This window comes from Apis cerana, linkage group LG6 (assembly GCF_029169275.1).
Source record: "Apis cerana isolate GH-2021 linkage group LG6, AcerK_1.0, whole genome shotgun sequence".
Taxonomy (NCBI): domain Eukaryota; kingdom Metazoa; phylum Arthropoda; class Insecta; order Hymenoptera; family Apidae; genus Apis; species Apis cerana.
The window spans coordinates 16,058,105-16,079,332 of record NC_083857.1 but is presented as its reverse complement, the minus strand read 5'-3'; the positions used below and the strand labels follow the sequence as shown (position 1 = coordinate 16,079,332).

The 21,228-nt window shown below is 23.8% G+C and overlaps 2 protein-coding genes and 1 long non-coding RNA gene across 14 annotated transcripts; 2 read left to right on the top strand and 1 right to left on the bottom strand.

Moving 5' to 3' along the window:
* The first annotated feature begins 840 nt into the window (after positions 1–840).
* On the top strand, positions 841–10,528 carry LOC107999174 (zinc finger protein 717). Of its 3 annotated transcripts, none has more exons than XR_001766310.3 (4): positions 841–1,441; positions 4,129–4,903; positions 5,337–6,139; positions 8,659–10,528. XR_001766310.3 is itself a non-coding variant. In XM_017058863.3 (3 exons), the coding sequence occupies exons 2-3, from the start codon at positions 4,151–4,153 to the stop codon at positions 6,084–6,086; spliced, it is 1,503 nt and encodes a 500-aa protein (XP_016914352.2). In that variant the 5' UTR covers positions 841–1,441; positions 4,129–4,150; the 3' UTR covers positions 6,087–10,528. The 3 variants fall into 3 exon arrangements, 1 of the variants encoding a protein (XP_016914352.2); XR_001766309.3 differs by having other exon boundaries at positions 6,898–10,528; XM_017058863.3 differs by having other exon boundaries at positions 5,337–10,528.
* On the bottom strand, positions 1,443–2,181 carry LOC133666342 (uncharacterized). Its single transcript, XR_009830397.1, has 2 exons — positions 1,993–2,181; positions 1,443–1,921 (listed from the first exon to the last, which is right to left on the bottom strand). It is a non-coding gene; the product is annotated as an uncharacterized LOC133666342 (long non-coding RNA).
* A 3,356-nt stretch (positions 10,529–13,884) lies between the features above and the next one.
* On the top strand, positions 13,885–20,606 carry LOC107999113 (apoptotic chromatin condensation inducer in the nucleus). Of its 10 annotated transcripts, XR_009830393.1 has the most exons (11): positions 13,889–14,237; positions 14,312–14,399; positions 14,533–14,649; positions 14,911–15,112; positions 15,353–15,561; positions 15,667–15,891; positions 16,017–16,277; positions 17,093–17,242; positions 17,614–17,718; positions 18,652–18,742; positions 19,534–20,606. XR_009830393.1 is itself a non-coding variant. In XM_062076777.1 (9 exons), exons 1-8 carry the CDS (start codon positions 14,107–14,109, stop codon positions 17,213–17,215), a joined length of 1,356 nt encoding a protein of 451 aa, XP_061932761.1. In that variant the 5' UTR covers positions 13,889–14,106; the 3' UTR covers positions 17,216–17,242; positions 19,534–20,606. The 10 variants fall into 10 exon arrangements, 3 of the variants coding, with proteins under 3 accessions (XP_061932761.1, XP_061932760.1, XP_061932759.1); XR_009830394.1 differs by lacking the exon at positions 17,614–17,718 and having other exon boundaries at positions 13,885–14,237; XR_009830392.1 differs by lacking the exon at positions 18,652–18,742.
* Positions 20,607–21,228: the final 622 nt, after the last annotated feature.

Here is a 21,228-nt window from a genome sequence, read left to right as displayed (position 1 = left end):
TCCAGAATTAATTACTTAATATGTATTACTAGATATAAAAGATAATATTATTTTTTAATATTTTTATATTATTAATTACTAGATTTCTTTTGTTATATTTTTGAAAAAAAACAAACATAGTATGTGGTATATGTATAGTATTATGATAATAAAGAAATAAAATAATAATATAAAATTACTTTTGAAACAATAAAAGCAATGATAATTAAATAATATTTAGACTAGTAATGAAAACTGCAAAAGAGAAAGAGAAAGTATGTACGATCATGAATTTACTAATACAATTGGATTCCATACAACTTTAGATAACGGCCGTTATTCATACATATAAACATATGTACATTCATGCAAGTTGTTTTTTTCTCATCATTTTTTTTCAATATATCAATATTTTTGTATTCACAGAATTTTTTTTATTTTCATTAAAATATATTATATATTCAATTCCTTATATTTTTAAAAATGCATCTGTATAAACATTGAAAATTAAAGATTTTATTTCTTTCAATACTGTTTATCACATTATGTTAATTTTTAATTTGTATAATATAGTATTCCAAATTAACATTTTAATATATATGTATGTTAATACATATATACATTAAAATGAAAGGGAGATATTATGTTATTTTTTATTACTATTTATTTTTTGCATAATTTTTGTATTTTCGTAAATTTTTGTAAATTTATTATAATTATAAAAGATTAAATTTTTATTTAAATTTTACTATATATATACTATATTAATTTTCAATGTTTACTATATATATATATTTACATCAAATTTAAGTTAATTGATAAAATAATTTGATGTAAATACTAAAAAAAATAAAAATTCAAAATTAATTTATATTTTTATTATTCGATTGTATATAATAATGAATTCATGATTAATTTATCATAACATGTTGTGGCGTCACGTACGCGTGTGTATAGGATATGGACGCGTCCCTATAGACCGGAGATATCTATATCTCCGTCTGTCGGGGCTCTTTGTCGTGCTTGTACCACGGGTCGGCTGAAACCACGACGACTGCCTCCACGTGCTGCGAAAAGCACTTACTCGCCCTAAATTGTAGGTCGCCGCCGTTGTGACGATAGTGGGGATAGCCAGAGTGGAGGGGCAGAACCGAGCACGGTACTTCGGTCATGATCGATGATTTCCGTCGCCGTTCGGTACAGCCAGGCGGTAAACATTACACAGTACGATTGGCCGTGTCCTAAGGGTCCTTTGGTTTGGTTTTCGACTTTGAGTTTTTCGACGGCATTCAGTTGTGAGAAGTGACAAACGAACGCGACATGCGTTAAAGAGATCGTGTATACTCATTTCAATTCGTTCGGTTTAATCTTTTAAGTTATTTCGTTAATTCATTTTCCAAAGGATGTTGAGTCGGAATATGGGATTTTTGGACTGTGGAAAGGTTTAACAAAAACCTCACAGGTGGGAGATTTTGACATTTCTCTATTATACATTATACAAGAATGAATGATTTTAAAATCAAAATTTTTAATTTTGAAATATGAATATTGAAAATGATATATAAATTGATGTTTATTTTGTTTTCTTTTTCTTCAGTTAATTGAAGTTCAGTTAATACTGAATTAATTGTATAGTAACATTTCATACAAGTTATAAAATCAATGGATTTGTCTATTTTAATACTTATTAATTTTAATATCCGATTTATATAAAATCCGATTGTATAAATATATAGAAATATTGAATTTATATCAATAAATTGCAATTAAAATTTAATAAAAAATTTACAAAACTTTTTTGAAATATTTTCAAATAAATATTTAAAAGAAGAAAAAAAAAATAAAAAATTGCTGATATTGAAATCGATAGTTTTCTCCTTGGCCGCGAACTTTGGTCGCGCTAGTAGCGTCGTTTTTCGCGATCAATTACATTTTCCATATCCTGGAAATAAAATTAAGAAAGAAAAGATAAAGTTTGAAGATATTTATGTAAAAAAGAGAAAGAAATATCACAATAGATTTGTTTAGAAGAGATGATATGTAGTCACGGTTCGTGATGTAACTCAACGTCCTTACTGCGCGACGAGTTGCACGAGGTCGGTGATCGCTATAAAAAAATGCGGCGAGTACACGTGGAGGCAGCGGCAGGCGGTTTCTACCGCGACGCGGCGCGGTATTGCACCACCGCCGACCACGACGACTGCCTCATCGAGAGGCGCGCGTGCACGTTTAACCTAGCCTTAACCTATTCTGAACTGACGACCTCGTATAAATGTGCGAACAATGTCGGATTTCTTTAATATGTTTTTTATTAGGTTAGAAATTTAAATTTAAATTTACATAAAGAATATTTTAAATTAAATATTTGAAAATATTAATATGCGAATTTGTTAAATTCAATTATATATTTACTATTGAGATATTTGTTTTTATGTTGATATTTCTATAATAGTTTCAATAATTCGATAAAAATTAATGTTAAAAAATATACACTAAATATACACTAAATATAATGAAATGTATTATGTATATATTATATAATATTATATAGTAAAAATATTTTCATATGTAAAAGTAATCATTATTTGTATACATATCTTTAATAAATAAAAATATTTTTAGTTTTTATAATATTAGATATTCAGATTAGATATTCAGTTATTAATTTTTAATTTAAGATAATATACATATTAAAATTTTGTTTAATACTATCTTTATATTTTTAATTAGAATATTTAAATAAAATTTCTAATTTGAATAGTTGTTTAGCAATTATAATAAGAAAATTGTAAAAACAAATAATAAGTAATAATGATTAATAAATTTTTTTTGTTTTATGTTTGTCAATAAGCTTTATTAATTTTTTATTATATAAATAAATCTTTTCTTTTTTTTATTAATGATTTTTTTCTATTTGATAATACATAATTAAATAATATTTTCTTTTAAATTAAAAAAAATTTTATATATACATGATATATATTTTATCGAATTATTTAAAATTATACGTAACATATTTTTCAATTTTTTTTTCTTATTTTGTCATATTATGAAAAAATTCATTATAAATTTATTATAAATGATTAAATGATTTTTATCTTCAATTTAATAAAAGAAATAAAGAAGTTTTGAGATAGGTTTATACGTCAATAATACACACGGTTCATCATAGGCTCAGCGAAATTGGGGACGGGCATAAAGTCATAGAATACGTGTGCGTACGCAATGCGTGCGTGTGCGTACGCAATGCGTGCGCGTGCGTGTACACACGGGGCGTCGCACGATTCGTAGGTGTTTTTTTGGACTTGAAAAAGGGCGAGTAGTGGGGAATGGAGCTGTATTACTCCGTTTCAGAATAACGCATAATCGAAACATTTATACATAGTTGCGTTCACACGCAGGACGACGTTCCTAAATAATATCTTCTTATTTATATCAATTTACCTCACGAAAATAGTCTTCCAAAGTACAAATAAATGCTTTTCTGTTATTATTGTTATTCTACAGGTAAATTGACCTGATGATGTTTCAAATATTGTATTTATTTTTATTTTTGCCCTTTAAATTAAAGTTGATAACCAAGATATTTTTTGTGTTTTATGAGAATATTTTTTTCATATTTACGTTTGTTATTATAAAGTTTTAAAATTTTATATATTTCATCAATCAATTTATTATTCATTAATTTATTATATTTAAAGATTTTTTAAATATTTGTAGGAAAATTTATTATTATTTTTTTCAACAAATTGTTTTAAGAATATTTTAATATTTTTTATATATTTTATAAATTTTGCACAAAAAATATATATGGTAAAATATTTAATATCATGGAATTTGTTCAATATTAATATTCAAATACCATTTATTTTTATGAAAAAGTTTTATATTGAATTTAAATATTAAAAAAATTTCTATATATAAATCTATATATTCTATCTGTAAAATATTGAAAATAAAAATTGTTTTTAAAATGTTATCATTAATTTTAAATATTATCTTCAGGCAATAAATTTTATATTTTAATTATAATATTAATAAGAATTTTTTTATTTATATTATTTATATTTGTAAAAAATGATTGTTTAAATTATAAATATTTTTCAGTTAATTTTATTAATTATAATTGTTTTTCTCGATTATTTTCAGATTTATTTGCTTATAGCAAAGAATGGTGGGTTATTATCAAATGAAACAAATTACAAATTCCACAACGATGTCGGTCAAGAACGAAATATCGACTGTGGAACCAGTAGATCCTGTGAAAAGTCTCGTATGTAGTCCGGATTTAAGTGTGTTCACTTCACCGGCATGTGGTTCTGAAACTCCATTAACAAATATCGAAGAGAAAACATACCAGTGTCTGCTGTGTCAGAAAGCCTTTGATCAAAAGAATTTATATCAGAGCCATTTGCGCTCACACGGTAAAGAAGGTGAAGATCCATACCGATGCAATATTTGCGGGAAAACTTTTGCGGTACCTGCGCGACTGACTAGACATTATCGTACACATACTGGTGAAAAACCGTATCAATGCGAATATTGTAGTAAATCGTTTTCTGTAAAAGAGAATTTAAGCGTTCATCGTCGTATACATACAAAAGAACGGCCTTATAAGTGTGATGTGTGCGAACGCGCGTTTGAACATAGTGGTAAATTACATCGACATATGCGAATTCACACCGGCGAACGGCCGCATAAGTGTACTGTCTGTTCAAAAACGTTCATTCAAAGCGGACAATTAGTAATTCATATGCGTACGCATACCGGAGAAAAACCATACGTTTGTAAAGCATGTGGCAAGGGATTCACTTGCTCAAAGCAACTGAAGGTACATACGCGTACGCATACCGGGGAGAAACCATATACTTGCGACATTTGCGGGAAATCTTTTGGTTATAATCATGTATTAAAGTTACATCAGGTATGTTTATTTTTTTTTTAGTTACATAGATAGATAGATAGATATAATTATTTTTTTTAACATTTTTAATTATTGGAATTATTATGTTTAAAACTATATAATATAATATAATAATATTATATTATATAATATAATAATATAATAATATAATATATAATATATATTTTATTATTTTATTATTTTTTGTACGATAATATAAATGTATATAAAGTAAATTTAATTTTTTAGAAATCAAAAAATATTTTATTAATACTTGAGAATTAATATATTGTATAAATTAACAAATTACAGATTTTATAATTTTTCAATTGTAATATATTGTTGCAATTTTAAATAATTAATTATTGCATATAATAATATAATATAAAATATATATAATATACATATATATATATATATATATAATAATATAATAATATAAAAAATGTTTCAGGTTGCCCATTATGGTGAAAAAGTTTATAAATGTACATTATGTCATGAAACTTTTGGTTCAAAGAAAACAATGGAGTTACATATTAAAACTCATTCAGACTCATCAGTTGTTGGTTCTCCTCGGGATTCGCCAATTGAACCAGAAATTGAAATCTCACAGAATAGTGTAAGCACTGGCAGTGACAAGGAAAACCACAAGACTGAAGAGCCAAATGATGAAGTTGCTACTTACGATAACACTCCACGTGATTTTCCTTATTATATGTATTCCAGAGAGCAGTATTCACAAACACATCTCATATCTAGTGAAAATAGAGACTTTCAAACAACACCTACTGTCTCTGTTGAACAGCCTCATTTATTTTTGTATCCAGAAGTTTCTTCAACATACACTGGTTTTGGAATTCAAAGTACTGATTTTGTTGGTGACTGTTCATCTCTTCTCAATTTGCCAGGAAATGATGCTCGTAGAAGAGTTGAAGCTGCGCTGGAAGCAGTTGAAGAAGAAAGGCAAAGAGAATATGGAATCAGGGTTGAAAGAGATCCAATTCTAACTCCTCCAAGTAGTAATCCTGTGAGTCCTGTACCTTCGCCAGACTCTCTTGATTTGGCAATTCCTGTACGAGAAACATTAATTCTCCCTCCAAGAAAACGGTGTAAAATGATATTAGAATCCATGGAAATTGAAAGGAATGGTCTCATAGCCTCTCAAAGACAGAACTCTGTTATTCAATTTGCAAAAGCATCATAGTAGAAGATATGGAAGAAATTAATTATCATGACTCAATGATAATGTCATAAATGGTGAGATATAATTTCATAAAAAAATATAAAAATCTAAATATAATTAGTGGAAGATATAGTGAGATTATCATTTTTGATCAAGTACAAAGTTACTTTTTTTTTTAACTTGCTTATCAATATTTTGTATAATATACTATATTTATATAAATTCTAAAGTATGATTTTAATTCGAATTACAAAATATCGTCCATTAATGTTTTTATTTATCTTACTATATCATTCTCACTAATTATACATGTTGGGATAGTGATGGGCTGGAAAAATTCAAATAATCAATATTAGAAAATACAAAAATTGTTAAATTTTTAACTGTCTTAACAAATTTTGAATTTTGAAATGAAAAAATTAAAATGTGATTAATAGAAATAATTTTAATCTCATCATAAAATATTGTTATAATAAATTCAAATATTTTAAGACTTTTAAGATTTTTAATAAATCAAATAAAACGAACTTTTAAAAGCAAAATGAATATCAAATGCCCATCGCTAATTAAATAAAGAATTTTGCGCTTCAGAAACAACAGATATTGCCGCGAAATTTTTTTGTGGTATTATATGATCTGAGTTAATTTTGTTTCGACACTGAATGTTTTCTAAACATTTTAGAATTTTCTCCAAACTTTCAAGTATCTTATAAATATAAAATAAAATAAGAAAACAATAATTTTTCTAATAATTATATTTAATTTATATAAATAATAAAAAACTTTTAATTATTAATCAAACTGACAATAATTTTTTTTGCATTTTAAACAGAGAAAGTTTGAAGAAAAACAAAAAATTATGGAAAATATGCTTTACAAGCCTTAAACGAACCAATAGAACAACGTCCAGTAATTTTACTATTTGAAAAAATAATCTTAAACATTTTTGCAGTCCAATAGGATTATAATTAAGTGGCCTCATAAATTTGTGAATTCAACTAGTTCTGAGAACTATTTACACATACCTCAGGTTAAACGACGTACTTAGAACTCGCCAGAAAATCATTCATTATTTATAAATTGTCACATAATATAAAGAAAACATTAATATATTTTACAAATTTGAAAAATTATTTATTTGATATTTTAATGAATTCATTAAGAATCATAAAAAAGGTTCAAAAGATAAAATATTGATTGAACCTAATAAGTTTAAGAATGAATTTAATATTAAAACCAATAAATATTTACATAATTTTTAAAGTTAAATGATTTTTTTTTAAATAATTAAAAATTTTAATTACAAAAAAAAGTCATTGTAGCTGGCGTGCTCTGAGTAATTTTTCATAATATATATATTATAAATATGTGTGTGTGTGAGCGTGCATATATGTATGTACATTATTAAATTGTAACGAATTAGTAAAAGTAATGAATATTGCTGTGGCACAACTAGCATCATCATTAAAAAGGCTTGAAATTAACGTGATCGAGACAATTTTTAAATTCGGATTAATATTTTAATTTTTTTACATCAAAAGATAAAGTACAAAGAATATTTGACACAAGACGAGATTATGTACAAAATATATAATTCATTTGTTATGTTTTTTGAATATTTATAAATTTGATTTTTTTTTGTTGAAAGAAATGCGTGAAAAATTACTTCATTAATATAAATTTCCTTTAAAATTTAAAAAATTTAAATAATCGAAATGTATCAATTATGTTTGCACCACTGTCATCAAAAAATTTTCTTTTTTTTTGATTAATTTATTTCTTTGTTCTTCAAAATTAAATTGAATGCTATGTGTTTTTATAATATATATTTTATGATATATATTGTAAAGTTTTTTTGTTTAGACGAAAATCAAAGATTTTAATTTCTTGCCAAAACTAAGATTGATTCCAATCTAAAGAAAAAATTTTTTTTCTTTACGTAACAAATTTACAATTACGTATTAATATGATATGGTAAAAGTGATATTAAAATATATTGTTGCTCAATTTCATTGTCTTTAATCTCGTACTTTTAGTTCGAACAAAATATATAAGTGATTTTATAATGATTTATTATTACATAGAAAGTGAATGATTAAAGGCATTATATGAATTCAATTTTATTTTCATAAATAATTTTCAATTTTAAAGAAAGATGGCGCTAGTTTGCTGTCACATTAAAATTGGTAATATTTATAATATCATAATAATTTATATGTTATCTAAAATTTAATCACATTGATTTATTTGAAATTATTTTAAAAATTTAGTGCGAACGAAATTTTTTTTATGTTATCGTGGTATAAATAATTTCAATTCGATAGAAAATCAAATTAATTTTAAAACGAAATCATTCGTGTAATGATATTTATTATGAGAAATATGTAGTAAATGGTTTCGTTTCATTAAAATTTCGAGATTAAAAATATAATTATAAAAGCACACTAATTTCAAGTACAAAAGCGTTGAGTCGAAATGCACGATTCGACAATTTTAAGAAAAAAACAAAACAAAAATTAATATTATATATGTATATTTAATTGCCAACAAGTAGTATTGACCATCTTAAGAAGCTTGATTTCCGATCTTGCAGGTCTTACTGAAATAGTACTATACTATATAAGCGGTTATAAAATTCTCACTGTGAGAATAAAATCGATAGAGAAGAAAGTACCAAACACATTAAGAACTCCATTATTGCCAGAGTATTGAGTGGAGCTATGCTCACTGCCAGTACAAGTATGCATGTATAAATGTACATGCGAGTTTAATATTAAATATTAAATTGTATTAGATTATCACAATATTTATAATTTAAAGCCATCTGTATTTACATTTGGCATTACTCCAGTATGAAATAATACAAAATGTTTTATAAATTGTGAAATAATTTAATGGAAGATTCCGCAAAGTGCATATAACTGAAATATAAATTATATTTCAGTTTTAATTCTACTTTCATATTTATAATTAAACTTTTTAATATGCACACCTAATGTTAAAAGAATAAGTCCTTAATATAATATCCAAAAAGTCCGAAATTTTAAGAAATTGCGGTACTTAAGATACTATTTTTAAGGTTTTTAGTTCAAAAATATTTTATATTAAAATATATATCTATTAAACGTATATCTATTAAAAAGTATTTAAGATACTAAATGTACTTTGCGATTGAATCTACCACTAATTATCGATCTGTGGTTTAGAGAAAAGCTTTGCGTATACACTGAGCCATGTTTATAATTAATAAGTAATGTAATATTTATATAGAAGCTCATGTATATTATTCATTTTTTCCTTTTTTTCAATGGAAATAATTTGACACGTGGCCTATTCTTTATTTCTCTAAAGATTTAAATAAATCGATCTTTTTGTTATATGTGAATTATATTCTCGTTAATCATGTGAATCCTCACATGACATAAAATTTATGTGCAATTGTATATTTAAGTTCTTTGGAAAGCTTAGCTTTCATTCTTTATTGTTTTATTTACTCTTGGCAAAGTTTTAAATGAGGAAATACTCGAGTGTATTGTTATAAATTTTAAGAATTGTTATGTTGTATATGTTTTCGAAGCGCTTAAAATTAGGTTAAAATGTAAATTTTTTTTTTTTGCTATAAGTCGTTAAATATGGCCACGTGATAATACATAAAAAAAAGAATGGATGCAAATTGTTAAGTATTATGATAATAATGAGAAATAGATTGAAATGTGCAGAAATAATTCTAGTGTAATATTACAATAATCTGTTATTACTTATTATTTTTAAGATATACAAATACATGCCAAATGGGATGTGTTTTATCCCATTATCTCAAGCGTGTGGAACTGATTACATGATAAAGAAGAAAAGGAAGAAAAAAATTTTGTAGAAATTCATTATATACAAAAAACTGACAACAAAAATAGAAAAATACATTTTTGTAAGAGTCTAAATGAAAGCATTTTTTCAATTTCGCGCTTTTATGATCGATCGATAAAGAAGAAAGTGCATAACGATAATATAATAAAATATCAATGTTCATAATGAATTAATAAAATGTATACAATGACGAAACGATCAACGCGCAAATTGAAAAATAGATTCTCCTTTCAAAATTGACTCGCTGCAATAATTCTAATTGCAATCAATTTTTTGTCAAAATATTATTTTTGGTTATTTTTTATTTTTATTTTTATTTTTTTTCTTTTTTGCATCAATAAAATAAAAATTTTCCGAAATTAAAAGCTTTTCGATTATCGATAAGCGATAATGATTGTATTTTCTCATTTTATTCCGCCAAAGTGCGTACAAATAATTTCATAGTCATAAGTTCCGACAGAGGAAATATATTTATTTATTTAATATATGTATGTAGCTATATCTATATATATTATTTACATATGTATTTTTTTGCTGAATGTCGGAAAAAACTAAAAACGTGTATTCATTGCATTAAAATATATTCTATCGTAAATGTTGTTTTTGAAATTATTAATTTTAAATAAGAAAATAATATACAAGAATATACATTAATAATATGTGCATATTTTATGAATTTATTCGTTTCCATTATTGTAAGCATAGATAATATATTTTCATTTCAATTAAAAATACCATCATTGAATATTTAAAAAGTGAATATTTACATTTCTCGCTATATATTTCACGGACAATAAAATATTCACAAGTATATTAAAATTAGAATTATGCAGCCTCCAACAAAACTCATAATGTGTATATAATTATCATTTAAATTCAATAATTAATTAATTATCAATTGGAATAAATAGTTGATTAATTTTCATTTTTTAAATTTTTTATTTTCAATATTACTTTTAATGTTTTGAGGTTGTATGTATTCAATAGAAAAAAGAGAAAAAAAATATTTAATATATATAGTTTTTTTGTATAACATTAAAATAATTAAACGTGAATGATAATGTGTAGCGCCAACTGCCTACTGTTGAGAAGTATATATAAAAATATACATATATACAAATATTAAATATTAGATGTACAAATATATATATACAATATATATACAAAATATTTCGTTTTAATCTTTATATGCGATTATTTTAGAAATTTGACATTCAAAAAAAAATGTTTCAAGTGGAAATTATCTTTAAATCAATTAGTTTTAAGACATTCTGAGCAATATTTATTGAACGTTAGACGATTCTTATTATATGTCTTCCAAAATCATTCAAAGTTATTTATGATTTGTGATTAATTCATGTAGGGCAATAAAAATATAATATTTTAAATAAAGGTAATTTGTCGAGAGAATTTCGTATTTATCATCGTGTTTATTTATTTACAGAATATTACAAAAAAAAATAAAAATATTTTTCAGAGTCGGAATACATAAGAAAAAAATAAATTTATATATTAAATGAATATAAATATAATAAAAGAATTTGAAACATGAATAATTTTGAATGACATCAAAAGACCAATCATTAAAAAACTTAGAAACTTAAGATAAAAAAATATATATATATATAATATGGATAATTTCATTTAAAAAAAATCTTAAAATATCTTAAAATTACCTATGTATAATGGACACAAAATTTATGTCCATTTTTTTAGAAATAAATTCAAATAAATTTTATAATTAGATTAAAGATTAAAATGATATATTTTGTATGCGTGTAACATGTTCCATAAATTTTATTGTATTTAGCAAATTTATTAAATAAGTATACATTAATTATTAATATATCCGATTCATCGAGTTATGAATTTTTATTATACTATTCTTTTTATATATTATACAAATACACATATATACGAAACAAATTTTATAAATATCAATTTTCTCGATATATTTTTTGATAATTATTATATAATTATTTTTAATTTGTATAAAAATCATTTTAAAATTATATTCCATTTATTATATATATATAATATATTTATAATTATAATATTAATTAATGTTTATAATCTATTTATATAATATTAGTTCTTATAAGTTCTTATAAGTAATATTAGTTCTTATATTTTTCAGTATAATTAATATAATTGATTTATTCTAATATGAAATTATAAAAATTATTTTCAAAATTCCTTTCTATTTATTAATTGAAAAATTATAAAATATTTTCCATATAAAAATATATAAATAAATAAGCAATATATATTGTATATATAATTTATATAATGAAAATAAGATTTGAAAAATTTTATTATTATTATTTAATTATTATTAACGAAATATAAATAATCATTTTATTATAATTATTTATTAAATAGTTATCACATAAATAGTTATATTAAATTATATTAATAAATTATATTATTAAATTATATTAAATTATTATAAAGTTTTTTATTTATTCATATATAATTTATAATTATGTGTATTAATCAATTTATTATTTTAAATTTTTTAGAGAAATTATATTGTTGTACACGGTTGATATAATAGCATAATTTTAATTTAAATGCAATATTTTAATAATATTGTTATCTATAATATTTATTTTTATTTTTAATATATAATTTTAATAATAAAGAATTTTATTTATTTGTATTTATTTGTAAATTTTATATATGCTATTAAGAATATTAAGTGAAATTCGAAAATCATTTTTGTGTCAATGATATAAGAATCAATGATACTAATATTTTCTTGTTCTTTTTACATTACAATATCCATGAATTATACCTAGTACCTATACGCACTTTCACATTAATCAAAAATGCCACACTGTTAACAATCTTATAGTCTCTACCAACATTACTAATTTCACTCTTTACTATATTCCACATTCCTGTTTTTTTCTACTTTTGGCAATCTTGTTCAGAAATCTACTTGTAAACCCGTTTATATCAAAAGAGCTTTTCAAATGCGAACGAATGTTTGTCAAGATTAGATTAAAAATTAGAATTCTCGGTAATTATTCTTAATTTAATTTTTAGATTCACAACAATATCTAATAAGACGTTTTAATTACATTCTTAGAATATTTGTATTTTATTAAAGTATTTTATTTATTCGCTTAGTTTAAACGTACCTTTAGATTATTTTACAATGAGAATATATGAGAAATACAATAAAAAAGATCATGCGTTTTCATTACTAGCACATTCAAACTTAAATTCTTTTTATTTTTTAATAATATGCAAATAGAAAAAAAAAATGAAAGAATTTCAATGAATAGAATAGAAAGATTATCTTGTAAAAATAAAAAGATTTTAAAAGTAAGAATAAATAATTTTTAGTTAAATCTTATTTTGAAACGCTAGAAATTTTTTAATTTTTGTCTTGTGATACACTTTAATAAATAAAATTTGAAAATTGATTATATATATATATATATATATATATATATATAAAATTTAGCATTTTCAGTATTTTACAATTACTTTGAAATTATGTATCATTTATAGATTTTTCAATTAATCAAGTCAACAGATGAACGTAAATGATGATTATATATTTTAACAAGTTAGTTTAAATTTTATTGTACAAATTTATAATATACATTTTAAAATTATTATTCTAATAATTTATTGCATAAAATGCAAATAATTGATATATAACATAATTGATTATAACTTAATTTAATTTTGGCTTAAATTTAACATTTTAATTTAACATTGACTCGATTTTCGTTGATTTTAAATTATAATTTAATTTGAATTTTATTTAAATTTTATTTATTCAATTTAAGTTGAGATCATAATTATGAGCTCAATTTGATTCTTATTATTCAATTTAAATTTATTATATTATCGTATTCTATATTTATTATATTATCGTATTCTTTAAGTGAAACGTAATTTAAATTTGGCGCGTGCTAGTATTTCTATCGTCCAATCGGATGTTATAAAAAGCCAATATGGCGTCAATGTAACCCGTAAAATACGCTAAAAACGCTAAGTTTTACATACGCAAAACTTTTGATTCAATGAATTCCAACAATTGAAATCGATATTTTTGTATTTTACTGGTCAAAATCTATTGGACGATATAAAAAAAGTTTAACAATTTTTAGTGCTCCAAAACGAAGTTTAACCTAAGTTTTTATTAAATAACGTGGAGATGGAAATAGAGAATTGTGAAGGAAATAAACAAAAGTTAGACAGTCCAGGAGATACATCGGAATATTCTGCACCAACAACAACTCAGTTAATGACTTATAAGCCTGTGAAAGTAAATTTGAAAAGATCATTGTGAGTATTAATCATTGATTTGTCAAAACTTATATCAGTAGTTTCTTGCTATACCTTTATGAATGTTGTTTCAGTTCTTCGAAAATGTTAACAGAGAAAAATGATATTAAAAAAGAAGAAAATGATGCAAATACAAATAATGAAACAAGTGTTCCAAACAAGGTTTGATAATATATTTCTTTCTTAAACAAATTAATTAATAATATATGTAATTTATCAAATATTTTAGAAATATTATAATGGTTAGAACATTACAACACATAATTTAAATTAATTTAAAAATTATATTTCATAGGAAAATCATGATACTAGTGAACAAGATTTAAAATGTATTCCAAGAAAACGTCGATGGGGTACTACATTGTCTACAGATACTGCACCTTCATTTTCAATTTCTACAGATTCACTTAAAGTAATAATTTTATTTCTAATAATATACATTTATATTATTAATTATAATATAATAATAATAATAATAATAATAATAATAATAATAATAATAATAATAATAATAATAATACATTTTGTACTTTTTAGAAAAATATTTTTTTGATTTTTACTCATATTTTATAACTTTAAAGATTTAAAAAATTATGATATAATTATATATAAATATATAATATAATATATATTAGTTATTATTTTATTTTTAAAGTTTTGTTCTCTGTAATAGGCATTAGTGCCAGGAGCAAGACCATTGTCAATAAATGAAGTTCGTCTTTCAAAAGATGATGATGAAGATAGAGATCATTATCAGATTAGTGAAAAGTGGCACAATTCTAATGAAGGAGTAAATGATAATAAATCTGGTGATGAAAATATACAAAAAAATGGTACAGCAAAGAAAGGAGATGCAAAAATAGATAATCATATAGGTATGTAAATATTTTCAATAATCTATTTTATGTAAATTATTTTAATTTGTCATTGTCAAGTTTTATCTTTCAAAAGATTAATCAAAACAATTTGATCTTTTGTAAATGGTATGAAAATATTTTGCTTTTAAAGTTTTTAAATATTTGAAAGATAAAAAATATTTGTTTTTATGAAATAGAATATTCTATTTATGTTCTTGATTAAAAGTTTTTACATTTTTATTAAATTCTGATTTTTAGCGGCAAGACGAAAAATATCTATTGTTAAAGAAGTGCCACATATAAAATCTCCGAGTCCACCTGCTACAAAACCTACAAATATACTTTTGATTAAAAACTTGGTTCGTCCTTTCACTTTAAATCAAATTAAAGAGTTACTCTCACGTACTGGCACAATTGTTGAAAATGGATTTTGGATGGATAGAATTAAATCCAAATGTTTTGTAGAGGTATATTAAAATTATTTTTAAATAATAAATAATAAAATATATAATTATAATATATATAATTAAAACAATAATATATAAATGATAATATTAATTTAATTATTATAGTATGCAAATGAGGATCAGGCATTTGAGACAAGACAAGCATTACATGGTATATCCTGGCCTGTTTCAAACCCAAAAAGGCTTCATGTTGAATATGCAACCAAAGATGATATGGAATTGGCACGAGAATTGTCGAAGGATCAATCTATTCCAAGAAAAACAGAACCTCTTGTACCATCCGATTCATGGCAACAAGATTGGAACTGTGAAGAAAGGACAAATACAAAGGTATTTTTATAATATTATAACTGAACATATAAAGAATTTAAAGGAAGAATGTTCAAGAAAGATTTTTTCTTTACAAAAATAATTATAATAATGTAATAACTAAATGAGAATTTCGATAATAATAGGTAATGGTAGTTCGAGAATGGGATCTAGGTAAGGAAGATGGCCAGCAGCATATAAAAGAGAAAGAACGTGAAAAGAAAGAACATGATAAAAAAAGACGGCAGAGGAGTCGGAGTCCAGCGGTGGAAGCACACTTGCCAGCTCCAGCTCGTAAATTTAAAAAGAAAGAAGATGAGCCACCACCAGCTAAACTTTTAGATGATCTCTTTAGGAAGACAAAAGCAACGCCATGCATATATTGGTTACCACTCATAAATGAACAGGTATATTAAAAGTATAATATAATCAAAAATAAAAAAAAATATAATCAAATATATTTCATATTTATAAATGTAAGAACAAATATATATTAATTTCTTTTTTAATACTAGAAAAATATATTTATTTTTGCATTTCAGATTATTATTGAATTTTATTATAATTTTTATTTTTTAATTAAATATTTTAATAATTAATTAATTTAATTATAATAAATTATAATAAAATATAATAAATTATATTTTTATTCATTTTTATATTTTTTAAAGTGTTAAATATTATTTTTACTTTTTAATCGAGTGATAAAATAAAAAACAAAAGTATATTATAAAAAAAAATAATATTGAAACTAAAGAAAAATGAGAAACTAAAGAATAAATTAAAAACTCAATTAAACATATGATTTTTAATTAGAAAGTTAGTATATATATATATATTCTTTACTAAGGCTTCTTTTAATTCTTTGATATTACTCCTTTTTATTAAATATAAATGGAGAATCCATAATTTTTTGATAATATAATAATTAAAGTATACTTATACTTCTAAATATAATGTATCTTATTTTGTATCTTATAAAAATAATTTAAAATAACTTATTATTTATTATAATCTTTTCTTAAATTTTATTCTCAAATATATATATATATTTTTTTTAATTTTTCAAAATTTTTTTTATTTTTGTTTATTTTATCTTAGATTTATTAGATTTATTAAATTATTTTTTTGTCATTTGTCATACATTTATCCATTAAATATATATTATTATATTATTTTATTATAATTCATTAAAATATTTATATAAATATTTCAATTACAGATAGTTGTGAAAGAAGAAATGAGAAGGCAACATATGGCAGAACATGCGCGCAGATTAGAAGAAATGAGACGCGCAGAGAGAAACAACAGAAATAGTCGTCGCCGTCGTAGTCCGAGAAAATAGTTCTCTGATCTACCACTTTCGATAAACGTACCTTTCCCTTTCTGATGCAAAAATTCCGATTTTGATCAGTTACATTTTTAAAAACGATGTTATGAATCACGGAAAGACAAATGAATTTTTTCTTTTTACATTAGACAGACTTGCCGAACATACTCTTTAAATTTTACTTTCTCAATCGTTCCACGATTTGCAGGCTGTTTTACGATTTAACATATGGTGTTAGAATTTGCGTTTTTATTCTTCAATTTTTTTTTTTTTTTTTTTTTTTTTTTTTTTAATTCAGAAAACTTTTGTTTCTGTATCGACTTCGCGTATTAGTTTCTCTGTTTGATTTCATTCGTTCAATCGCTGATTTTTGTTCATTGGTCAGAAACTGTACAAATTTGTTGCATGATCAGGAAACGTCCCGATCTCCGATCCATCGTCCCTGAAATTTCAGCATTAAGGGGGTATTCTGGTAATCCGGCCAAAAAGATAAGCAATATTCAGGATTTTTTTTCTCGGTAAATAAATGATAGCTTTGTAAAACTTTTATACTATATTAATGCTTACTTAATTTTTTTTTATTTATATATAATTTATATATAGTTCTTTTACATAAAATAATGTGCAATAATGTCTCTAAGAAAATCTTATTGGCAGAATAGAAAAATTAGCTGAAAATTTTTTGTATATTTTTAATTTCTATAGCTTAATCAATAGCAGTCACTTATGCTAAAAGTGACTAATTCTTAAAATATAAAAGATTATCTTTTAACTACAATTTCTATCTACAAAAAAAATATATAATATTTAATTTAACTAAATAGCTATTGAAAATAGTTAATGATTTATAGAATAAATTAAAAAAATTTCAAATTAATTGATTTAGATAGTTTTTTTTTATTTTTATTCTGCCAATAAGAAAAAAGTTGTTTCGAGAAAAATTAAAAAATTTTCCATACTGACTTTTAATAATAAATATAAATTTATATTCAATCGGCAATTCTGGCTCTATACAAAATGCCTTTAGCTACTTCATACTCTTTATCTTCAGTTGATCTAACATTTCTATCGACTTGGCTTGTTTTGAAGTGTTAGTATTCTCGCGTTCTGATTTTGCAGATTCATGTTTCGTTCTACTTCTCCGTGACTGACATGGCATCTGGTTCGATAATCATGTTCATCCCTTACATTATTTTTAGAAGTTTAAATCTTCCATTAATGTGCAAACAGCACATTACATAGCAATTTTTTTATTAACTTTTTTTCAGAAAAAATATGTTTGAGAAGCATCACATGCAAAAGTTAAAAGTTTTGTTGCTCTTTTGCGTGTTCGTCTGCTCCAAACATTTTTCTATAATTATCTGATATGAAATCATTATACATGGGCTTCGAAGTATCACGAATTTTATCATCAATAACAAATGGATGTTTATTATCTTCCAATGTTTTAGCTGCTTCAGCCTTGCGCCATTTACACCAAGATTCAGGTCCTTCTGCGCAATAGGAATGCTGAGGATTTTCGACAGTCAAAATTTTATGATAGTAAGTCGTTCATACTGCTTTCCTCATCTCTTCGATTGAATTTGAGTGTCGACATATAGTCAAGCTAGTAATAAAAAATTCCTCTATCAATTTATTTGTCAACTATATTTTTTCGCCATTGTACTTTTCCTCTTTTTCTTTGATTTATTCGTCCTTGATTTGCAGTTGTTTTTGTGTCTTTTTCAACTGAGTAAGTTGTTTTTAATATTCGCGCATTTCTTCATATCTAAAACTCTTTCTTCTTATTAATGAAATCATCTTCTTAAGATTTCGTATTTAATAATCCTCCAATGAATATCATATATTTTTCGTCATATTTTTTGGTAGATCCTTCAAAACTTTTAAAATACCGTCTATTTTCATCATATCTTCGTGGTTGGCGTCGCACATTGCATGATTTCGTACCATGCATTGTTTTAATATGCGTCGCTTATACTATACGAGGGAAATCTATGTTCAATGTTGAAATAATATTTATATTTGAAAATTTCATTATATTTCGAAGATACAGAAAAATATTTGAAAGGTATAAAGTAATATTATAGAATCAATTAGAGGTAGAGTTAGGTATTATTAAATAGACCGAAACGAGCCGCTCGACCGCTAGTGTTCATGCGGCGCGCTTCGGCGCGTTCGTTACAAAAAATTATATTAGTCTAAATTATTTTGAATTTTGCTATCAAATTTTCAGATAACATTTTTAGAGATACATACTTTCGAAAAATGTATAAAAAAATTGATTTTTTGAAACCGGATTACCAGAATATCCCCTTAAACCATACTTCTTACAGGTCGACATTGACTATCCAACAGTGCGGCGTAACTGTAGAACAAACGATAGTGTTTGCATCGTGTAGGAGTGATGCATCACGTTCTACGATACGTCGTAGTGCGATATCGCAAAACGTGCCCTGGGAATTGGAGGATAATCAAACGAAAAACTGTCCACATAGGGAAAAAAACTTGAAACTTAATATTCATGATCATTGAAAATGTTTGTTTTCTTACAAGAAGACAATACAAAATAAAAACAAACAAAAATGAAATGAAATGAAAGTTGAACGAATTGTTAGAAGCAGCAACAAACAAAAAACCCGAAATGATGATGGCGAGAGACTGTGGTATTGACTGATATGAAGTTATCTTAAAGCATCAATGAGAGTATTTTCTCTCCCTGGAGTTATTTCTTTTCTTTGTCGGTAGAATAGCCTGACTTCCTTGAATTCTGACATATACTACCATAAATTTGGTAGTAAAATGTAAAGTTTTAGTGTTTCTCGTTTTCGCGCAATAAATTTGCACAACCAGAAACACATTTGTATATATAAAGTATAATTCAATATACCGTGATATGACATGTAAAATTATCAATAAATGTAAAACACTATAGGTTATATACAAAAAATACATTTGCCGCTTACTTTATACAATGTCACACCATATTTAGAAGATTTGTCATTCATCCTTGAAATAAGATCGAAAGATTTACGAAAAAAATACACTTTTAAAACGGAAAATAAATTTATTCGTTATATTTATTTTATTGTTTGTATTCGAATTCGTATGATTCGAATGAATGTATTTTACTAACATATAATCGGAAAGAAAACCACTTCACAAGGAAAGGAATTATATAACAAAATAACTCAAGCATGTGACAATTAATGTTTCAACCAGGAAACGATTGTTTACGTAAACTTATTCGATCTTTATTTATATTAACATCGTTAATGCTAACATTGTAATTGCTTCAATTTACAAAAATCGTGAATTACAAGATGTGTGCATGTCAACTATTAATTAAAACATCTCACAATCATAAATATTATAAATAGGAAAAATAAAACTGAACTGAAAATTTCAAGTTTAATGTTTAACTTAACTACCAGTTTGTACACTATTATGTCCTTTCTGCAATTAAACTAATCTTAACAATGTTATGTTCAAAAAACATTTCTTTCGCATTTAAAAAAGAACAATTATACAATAATATACAACTTTTATTATTTTCATTTGTTTTATATTATTATGTAAAAAAGATCAAGAATTGAAACGATTATAAAGAACTGTAATATTCATTTTGATTATAATTCCAAATCTATTTTTAAATCATATTGATGCTATAAATAATATACCTTAATATGGCTTATTATTGTACATATATGTATAAGTATTTTTTGTATAAAACTAAAAAAGCAAGCTAAGATAATTCAATATATAATTGTTTTTAATATTAGACATATTTTAATTTTTAAATTTAAATAATAAATATTTAAAATTTTTTTTTGAATCAATTTAAAAAATTGAAAAAAGAAACTTTTCAGATTTATATTTATAAAGTAATTAGATTATTTAAATCGGAATAAAATTGTAATAAATCACTATAATGAAATAATTTAAAATAATTAATTAATATAGTTAGAATCAATACATAAATCATTAACAGAATAATTAGAATTAATATAATTAATATATGAACCATCAAT